At 51.5% G+C, this 9,417-nt stretch overlaps 1 protein-coding gene across 1 annotated transcript in view; it reads left to right on the top strand.

Annotated features, from left to right (window-relative positions):
- CPAMD8 (C3 and PZP-like, alpha-2-macroglobulin domain containing 8) overlaps window positions 1–9,417 on the top strand; it is a 126,694-nt gene that overhangs the window by 79,463 nt on the left and 37,814 nt on the right. The window contains 4 exon segments of the mRNA XM_011989940.1: window positions 690–741; window positions 2,841–3,139; window positions 3,846–4,071; window positions 6,748–6,924. Coding sequence (XP_011845330.1) covers window positions 690–741; window positions 2,841–3,139; window positions 3,846–4,071; window positions 6,748–6,924 — 754 coding nt within the window.

Here is a 9,417-nt window from a genome sequence, read left to right as displayed (position 1 = left end):
CTAATGGGGAAAGGAGCTGCCAGGCCACCTGGCTGCAGCTGCCGCATGTTAACCCTTTGAGGTCTGATCCAAGGGCCCCCATAGGGGCCATGTTGGTCAGACCAAGCCCCGCAAGGTGTAGGGGGTTAAATTCTGGGCATCCCTTTTTAAGAGACTGAGACAGCTGCCTTCTAGTATTTGGGGTCATCCATAGAAGAAGCAGAAGTGAGAACCCAGATGGAAGAGACAGGAGACAAGAGATGTGGTCGACAGACAGTGGGACCGAGCCCCGTTCTTGGCAGATGGAGGAGCCCCTCTCACCGTGCTCATGGATGTCAAATGAGGCCTCAGAACCTGGCCTCATTTGTCCTCATCATGTCTCCTGCCCAGAGGGAGATGGGAGGACGGGGGTGGCCGGGAAGGTAGGGGTGTGAACCCCATGACAAGTTTAGAAGCAGTTGGTGAGTTTCTTTTGGCCAGCAAGGGGGAGCAGCCTCAGTTTCCCCATTGGAGCCTGGGAAGTGGGTGGCCCTGTCCTGCTCCACGCACCTGTGATCTTGGTGTGACCGTGCTGATACCACGTAAACCCTGGAAGCACAATTACGTGCCCTGGACTTGAAGTCATTAGTGTGGGAGAGCCAGCTGCTCTGCTGAGCTGACCGTCCGCCTCACTGCCCCGGCACTCAGTTCTTCTTGTTTCTTTGTTTCAGGCCGAAGGAGTTCCCCGGGCGTACACCTACAGCGCATTCTTCTGTCCCAGTGGTGAGTCCCCCGTGCCCATCCTGCTAAGGTGTGGCCAGCTGGCTGGGTCAGGACTTTGGCCTTCCCCATTTCCCACACTGTGGGGGCTGTCCCACTGCAAAGTGAGTACCTGCCCTTCTCGGGGGAAGGGGGCACTGTGGTTTAGGAAGAGCGATGTCCCAGCTAGGGACAGGCAGAGCCAGTGAGGGTGGGGCATCCACCACGCAGAGAATGAATACACAGGAATGTGCACCGCAGGTACCAAGCAAAGTTAGTCTGGCCGGGCGTGGTGGCTCATGCCTGTAATCTCAGAACTTTGGGAGGCTGAGGAAGGTGGATCATTTGAAATCAGGAGTTTGAGACCAGCCTGGCCAACATGGTGAAACCCCGTCTCTACTAAAAATACAAAAAATTAGCTGGGCATGGTGATGCGCACCTGTAATCCCAGCTGCTCAGGAGGCTGAGGCAGGAGAATCACTTGAACCTGGGAGGCAGAGGTTGCAGTGAGCCAAGATCACGCCATTGCACTCCCGCATGGGTGACAGAGCGAGACTCCGTTTCAAAAAAAAAAAAAAAGTACGAAGTTAGCCAAGTGTGATTGTGTGTGCCTGTAATCTCAGCTGCTTGGGAGGTTGAGTCAGGAGAATCTCTTGAACCCAAGAGGTGGAGGTTGCAGTGAGCTGAGATTGTGTCGCAGCATTCCAGCCTGGATGACAGAGTGAGACTCCGTCTCAAAACAACAACAACAATAACACACGAGCCTGGACCTAAAGATCACACCTTACACAAGAATGAACCCAAAATGGATCATGGACTTACATGTAAAACTATAGTGCTTTTGGAAAAAAACATGACAACCTGGGCAACATGGCGAAATCCCATCTCTACAAAAAATTAAACAAACAAACAAACAAACAAAAACTTAGCCATATGTGGTGGTGCACACCTGTAGTCCCAGCTACTTGGGAGGTGGAAGTGGGAGGATTGCTTGAGCCCAGGAGGTGGAGGTTGCAGTGAGCCTTTCTTGTACCTCTGCACTCCAGCCTGGTTGACAGAGAGATACTCTGTCTCAAAAAAAGAAGTAAGGAAGGGAGGGAGGGAGGGAGACAAGGAAGAAGGAAGGAAGGGAGGAAGGAAGGAAGGAAGGAAGGAGAAAAGAAAGAGGAAGGGAAGGAAAGGAAAGGAAAGGAAAGGAAGGAAAAAAGAAGGAAGGAAGGGAGGAGAGAAGGAAGGAAGGAAGGAAAGAAAGAAGAAAAGAAGGAAAAAAAGATCTTGACTCACTGCAACCTCCATCTCCTGGGTTCAAGTGATTCTTCCGTCTCAGCCTCCTGACTAGCTGGGATTACAGGCAACTACCACCACGCCTGACTAATTTTTGTCTTTTTAGTAGAGACAGAGTTTCACCGTGTGGGTCAGGCTGGTCTCAAACTCCTGATCTCAGGTGGTCCACCTGCCTCAGCCTCCCAAAATGCTGGATTCTTTACCAAAGTTGAGCTCTCCTAGGTCCTTTGCATCTCTGTATAAATTTTGGAATCCGTTTAGCAATTTCTCCAAAAGAGCCATCTGGGATTTTGATTGGGATTGCTTTGAATCTGTAGAACCATCTGGGGAGGAACTCACATGTTCATGATAGTCCATGAACATGGTCTAGCTTTCATTGATTTGGGTTTTCTTTTGTTCCTCTCCTCAGCCTTTTCAATTTTCAGCACCTTGCTCATCTTTGGTCAGATTTATCCCTGAGCATCTTATCTTTTTGTTTTTTTAGAGAGGATCTTGCTTTAGAGAGAGTCTTGCTTGTTTTTAGAGAGAGAGTAACCCAGGCTGGAATGCAATGGTGCGATCATGTCTCACTGCAGCCTTGAACTCCTAGGCTCAAGCAATCCTCCTGCCTTGGCCTCCCAAGTAGCTGGGATGACAGATACATGCCACTGCTAATTTAAAAACGTTTTTGTAGAGATAGGAGTCTTGCTCATTGTTAGGCCGACACCATTCCACCATGTGTGCCGAGTCACAGTGAGACCCACTCCTTGTGGTCCTGGTGCTCACCTCTAGGTACCATCAGGGAAAATGGGATGCCTCCAGGTGCCCTCTCAACTCCCCATCTCCTTTCCTCCATCCAGAGAGAGTCCACATCTCCACCCCCAACAAGTATGAGTTCCAGTATGTGCAGCGGCCACTGCACCTCACCCGCTTTGATGTGGCTGTACGAGCTCACAATGATGCCCGTGTGGCCTTGTCTTCTGGGCCCCAGGACACAGCAGGCATGATCGAGATCGTCCTGGGGGGTCATCAGAACACCAGGTCATGGATCTCCACCAGCAAGATGGGAGAGCCCGTGGCCAGTGCACACACGGCCAAGATCCTCTCCTGGGATGAATTCAGAACATTCTGGATCAGCTGGCATGGTGGCCGTATCCAGGTATACAGCAGGACTCCCTGGGGCTTGTGCAGAAACCTCATGTTCCTCCAGTATTAGCTACTTCCTGTTCTGTGCCTGGCTCAGATGGGGGGGTCGGGAGAAGCAAGGGAAACACAGGGCACCACCTCAAGTTGTTCTCAGTCTAGAGTCGCTTACCAAAAAAACATGTAGCAAGAGCTGTGGCAGAGGAAGCACTCAGGGATCTGGGAGCAAAGAGAGGAGGCAGGTGGTCAGGGAGAAAAGAAGAATGGACATGAGCAAGTGAAATGGGGGTTAGGGTGTGTTTTCTGGGCCAAGCAAAAAAGATATAGAAGCTAACACAGCTTCCTAACAGAGGAAGCTAATACAGCTTCCTAGAGGAAGAACATAACCAAAGTAGGTTTTGAAGTATGAATAGGAGTTTGCTAGGCAAAATGGGAGTAGAGTGTGTTCTCCAGGCAGAGCAATAACACGTGCAAAGGTCCAGAGGTTCCAAGGAGCCCAGTGACTTCAGAACCTGCAGATGTCATGCCTTATGTTTCTGTCGGCTGTTTATTGGATGGAGCAACCTCTGGTTTTTCTCACCTCTGATTCCCCAAAGACCCTTCCTTGCACCGTGAGTGTGGCTAAGGCCTCTGACCCTGGCCACAAAGGTGGTGTCACTGCCACCTGAGTGCCTACTGCCTGCTTCCCGCCAGTGTCCAGCAGCCTTGGTTTCTTTTCCCAGGTTGGCCACGGTCCAGAGCCGTCCAACGAGTCTGTCATTGTGGCCTGGACCCTCCCGAGGCCACCAGAGGTCCAGTTCATTGGCTTTTCCACCGGCTGGGGCTCCATGGGTGAATTTCGAATCTGGAGGAAGATGGAGGTGGATGAGAGCTACAGTGAGGCCTTCACCCTGGGGGTCCCGCACGGTGCCATCCCTGGGTCTGAGCGGGCCGCCGCCTCCATCATTGGTGCGTCTGTCCCACAGCCTGGCTTGGGGAGGTCAGGTGGCAAGAGCCAAGGTTGAGACTCCAGGCTTAGTCTCAAGCTGGGCTTTGCTGGGGACCTGTGTCTTGGGGTGTCCACCCATACACCCACTCACCTGACAAGCAGCTTCCAGTGCCTTCTCTATGCCCATCCATGTGCTGGGCATTGAGGCAGCCCAAGAGCTGACCCCAACCCCACCCTTGAGGGACTCCTAGTCCAGATGAGATGGCAGATCCAGAGCCCCCGAGTCTAAGCCTTATGCAGAAGTCAGGGTGGGGTGACCCGTAAGAACCTGCAGTGAGCCCTGTGAGGGAAGTGGGCCAAGGACAAGCTCCAAGAAAACACAAATGCCTGATGAAGTCAGCCAGATGTGGAGTGCAGGATGGAGGCCTTGGGGGTCTTGGTGATAGGGCAGGCGTCTGGAGCAGTTGCCAAGTAGAGGTGAGAGGCTCTGACTAGGGACATCGGAAGCAGCCTTAGGGAGTCTGTAGGGTTGGGATGTGTATTACTCTGTTTTCATGCTGCTGATAAAGACATACCCAAGACTGGGTAATTTATGAAGAAAAAGAGGTTTAATTGACTTTCAGTTTCACGTGACTGGGGAGGCCTCACAATCATGGCGGAAGGCGAAAGGCACATCTTACATGGCCAGAGGGAGAATGAGAGAATGAGAGCCAAGTGAAAGGGGTTTCCCCTTATAAAACCATCAGATCTCGTGAGACTTCTTCACTACCACGAGAACAGTATGGGAAAACTGCCCCCATAATTCAATTAGCTCCCACCAGGTCCCTCCCACAACACGTGTGAATTATGGGAGCTACAATTCAAGATGAGATTTGGTTGGCGACACAGCCAAACCATATCAGGATGCCTCTAGTAGCCCAGGTGCTGGAGGGGAAAGTGTGATTGTGTGATTGATCCAGTGCTGGGAGTCGGGCAGAAGGGTGGTGAGAGTTTGGGGTGGGCCTGAGCCAGGGAGGAGAGGGCGAGAGGCCAGAAGGAGATGGATGGGCCCAAATGAGGGTGTTGAGGCTCTCTCTGACATCAGAGGGCAGAGGCCCTGGTACCCAGGCAGGTAGGCGGTTGTGGCCAGATCAGAGGAATTTAGAGTTTACAATTCCTGAGGCACGAGAGCAAGTCAGAGTGGATGCGGGGCTGAGTGACTAAGATGGGATTGAGGGAGATAGGAGAAGAAGCAGAGAGGCAGGAATGGAGAGGTGGTGACGGCTGGGATCCGTGCGCCAGTGCCTTCAGTGATACAGCAGGTGGAGAAGAAGCTGGGTAGCCTAAAGCATGGTGATGAGAAAGTAGCCAGGCTGTTTGTGCAACAAGGGGAGGCTGCAGGGGCAATGGCAGCCTCAGCGAGACATGCGGAGATGCTAAAGAAGGAAAGAAGGGGCCAGGTGTGGTGGCTCACGCCTGTAATCCCAGCACTTTGGGAGGCCGAGGCGGGTGGATAACGAGGTCAAGAGGTTGAGACCATCCTGACCAACATGATGAAACCCCGTCTCTACTAAAAATACAAAAATTAGCTGGGCATGGTGGCACAAGCCTGTAACCCCAGCTACTCGGGAGGCTGAAGCAGGAGAGTCGCTTGAACCTGGGAGGCGGAGGTTGCAGTGAGCCAAGATCACGCCACTGCAGTCCAGCCTGGTGACAGAGCGAGATTCCATCTAAAAATGAAATGAAATGAAATGAAATGAAATGAAATGAAATGAAATGAATAAAATAGAGAGAAGGTGTGTTCAGGGGACATTGGGGGTCCCAGGGGGTCCATCAGCAATCTTTGAGACAAGGAAGCCAAGAAGAGGAATACAGAATGTCAAGGGGATGGGAGAACCAGAATTTTTTTAAAGAGAGAAAACTTTCAAAAATGCACCTCCAACTCCATATATGTAGAAACTTTTTTAAAAATTGAAGTGCTCTTGGTTAAAGAAAAAATCTGAATATTTTAGAAAGAGTATTTTAGGGCCGGGCACAGTGGATCATGCCTGTAATCCTGGCACTTTGGGAGGCAGAGGCACGTGGATCACCTGAGGTCAGGAGTTCGAGACCAACCTGGCCAACATGATGAAACCCTGTCTCTACTAAAAAAAAAAAAAAAATTAGTCGGGTGTGGTGGCACATGCCTGTAGTCCCAGCTACTCAGGAGGCTGAGGCAGGAGAGTTGCTTGAACCTGAGAGGCAGAGGTTGCAGTGAGCTGAGGTTGTGCCACTGCATTCCAGCCTGGGTGACATAGTGAGACCCCATCTCAAAAAAAAAAAAAAAAAGGAATATTTTAGGAAGACTATTTAGAATGGAATGAGAATGATTGTATAGACATACTGATATTTGTGGGATGCAGCCAAAGTTGTACTTAGAGGCCAATGTATAGCCTTCAATGCACCCATTTTAAAAGCCAGCGAGGGAAAAAGCACTGAACAGAATGAAAAGCTAGAGAAAGAAAGCCTAAGTTAAAACTAAAGAACACAGAAGAAGGTGTGTAAAATTGTCACCAAAGCCAGTACACCAGCTGGTCTGAGCAGGCAGAGGGTGTCAGTCCCAAAGGGCAGTTGGGTGGCTGACTGGGTGACACACGCAGTCTCCCATCCTTGGGTAAAGCTGTCCCTGTTCTCTACTGGGACAGCCCCCACCTCAACTCTCTTCTCCTTCCCACCAGGGGACGTCATGGGGCCAACCCTGAACCACCTCAGCAACCTCCTGCGGCTGCCCTTTGGCTGTGGAGAGCAGAACATGATCCACTTTGCTCCCAACATCTTTGTCTTGAAGTATCTTCAGAAAACCCAGCAGCTCAGCCCTGAGGTGGAGAGAGAGACCACCGACTACCTAGTACAAGGTATTGGGGAAAAACTGCCTGGTCGAGGTGGGAGCAGGGGAGTCAGGTTCAGCCTTCAGTGGAGAAGACCACGCTGGAGGTGACCCACACACCAGGCACAGTGATGAGGAGGAAGTGGACAAAAGAGGCCATTCAGGGTGGCCCTGATCTGGTCACTGTCAGCAGGAGCCTGATGTCTCTGGCTGTTAGGATGAGATTCTGAATGAATGGTGCTGTTCAGATACAGGGAGAGGAACAGCATCTTTTTAAAGTGTAGATTTTTTTTTTTACAACAAGAATATAACAGCATTATTAAAAATAACATTTAGAAAAGAAAAAAGAAGGCCAGGCACAGTGGCTGATGCCTGTAATCCCAACACTTTGGGAGGCTGAGGCAGGAGGATCACTTGAGCCCAGGAATTTGAGACCAGGCTGGGCAACAAAGCAAGACCCCGGTCTCTACAAAAAATAAAAACATATTAGCCAGACGTGGTGGCATGCATCTGTAGTCCCAGCTGCTCAGGAGGCTGAGGCAGGAGGATTGCTTGAGCCCAGAAGTTGGAGGCTGCAGTGAACTGTGATTGTGCCACTGCACTCCAGCTAGGGTGACTGAGTGAGACCCCAACTGTAAAAAATAAGAAAGAAGAAAGAAGAAACAGTCAGGGGTTGCTCCAGGCTGAAAGTCTGGCATCATGAAGGCTGATCATGGACAGCTAGGAAGACCGAGTCCACTGAGGCCAGGTCATGGGGGCTCAGATTAGCTCTTGTGAGAGTCTGGGAGGTGGGTGGACACCAGCTGCCCCAGGGCCAGGCACACCGTGGTGGATCCATCCAGGCTCAGGTCCTTAAACACCACCCAGAGTCGAATGAGCCCTCCTCGTGAATAACAGCCTGTACCTCCACAGGACAACCAGACCCTGTGTGCATCCAACCAACTCGCCGTCCAAATTTGACAAACCCCAAATCAACCCCCTCCATCTTGCCCCCAAACCCACTTGTGTTCATTTCCTAAAATCGCCACAATAAAATGCCACAAACTGGGTGACTTAGAACGACAGAAATGTGTCATCTCCTTATAGTTGTGGAGCCCAAAAGTCCAAAATAAAGGTGTCCGCAGAGCTGGTTCCTTCTGGTGGCTCTGAGGGAGACTCTGTCCCAGGCCTCTCTACTGGCATCTGCTGGTTCCAGGTGTTCCTTGGCTTGTAGACCGATCAGCCTGCTCTGTGCTTCCACAATCGCATGGCTGTCACCTCTGTGACTAATTCCCCTTCTTTTCTTTTCTTTCTTTCTTTTCCTTTTCTTTTTCTTTTTCTTTTTTTTTTTTTAGAGCCAGGGTCTTGCTCTGTCACGTAGGCTGGAGTGCAGTGGTGCAATCATAGCTCACTGTATAGTTGAACTCCTGGGCTCAAGCCAGCCTCCCACCTCAGCCTCCTGAGTAGCTGGGACTACAGGTGTGCACCACCATGTTCAGCCAATTCTTTGTAAAGATGAGGTTCCACTGTGTTGTCCAGGCTGGTCTTGAACTCCCGGCCTCGAGTGATCCTCTCACCTCGGCCTCTCAAAGTGCTGGGATTCCAGGTGCAAGCCACGGCGCTCAGCCTCTCTTTTCAAGGACAAGGACACCTGTCATTGGATTTAGGGCCTACCGTAAATAAATCCAAGATGCTCTCATCTGGAGATCCGAACCTTAATGATATCTGTTAAGATCTTTATTTCCAGTAAAGTCCCATTTTTGGGTTCTAAGTGGATGTGACTTTGGGAGGACCCACCCCATACAGAATGCCTTTTATCACCTGTCCTGTCTCTGTGGACACAGCCCTGTCCTTCCTGAGGCTCAGGCCACACAGCGTGGTGCCCTCAGATTTGTCCTTCTTTCCCTTACAGCCCGTGTCTGGCTGAGTAGCTCTGCCTTCACCCCAGGAAGGCTCCCCACCTCTGTCGCCACCACTGGGTCCAAACTCATCATTGCACACTTGGAGGGCCCCCGTCCCCAGCTTTCTGTCCAGACCCTACGGTCCACTGGCTCTATATGTCTCCTCACACTCTTCTCCTACTCACACGCCACCCGTGGCTCACTGTGCCCTTGCAGGAAAGCCACACTCCCAGCCCAGCCTTGGAGGCCCTTGTGGCCCACCGGCCTCTCGCCATACCCCCTCGTTCCCTGCTCCATTCCCTGCCCCCAGCACCTCCAGTTCTCTGAGCTTCCCAAGCTCCTGTCCCAGCAGGTGGAGCAGCCCCCACACCTGGGGACAGAGGGTGCTGCCCCAAGATGGTGGTTTCGCTGACCTCCTGGGAGTGACTGAAGGCCAGTGTGTGACCAGTAGTCACAAAGGGGCTGTGTCAGTAAACGAGACGAATGAGTTGGAGGTTACAGCCACCCTAGATGTGGTGTGAGGCTGTTTCAGGTACCTCAGATGTGGTGTGAGGTCGTTCCAAGGATCCCCAGTGTGGTGTGGAGCAGTTTCAGGGACCCCCGATGTGGTATAGGGCAGTTTCAAGGACCCCAGATGTGGT

Source organism: Mandrillus leucophaeus, unplaced genomic scaffold, assembly GCF_000951045.1.
Source record: "Mandrillus leucophaeus isolate KB7577 unplaced genomic scaffold, Mleu.le_1.0 Scaffold11, whole genome shotgun sequence".
Classification (NCBI taxonomy): domain Eukaryota; kingdom Metazoa; phylum Chordata; class Mammalia; order Primates; family Cercopithecidae; genus Mandrillus; species Mandrillus leucophaeus.
Note: the sequence above shows the minus strand (reverse complement) of the source record. Positions and strands in the feature narration are given on the sequence as shown.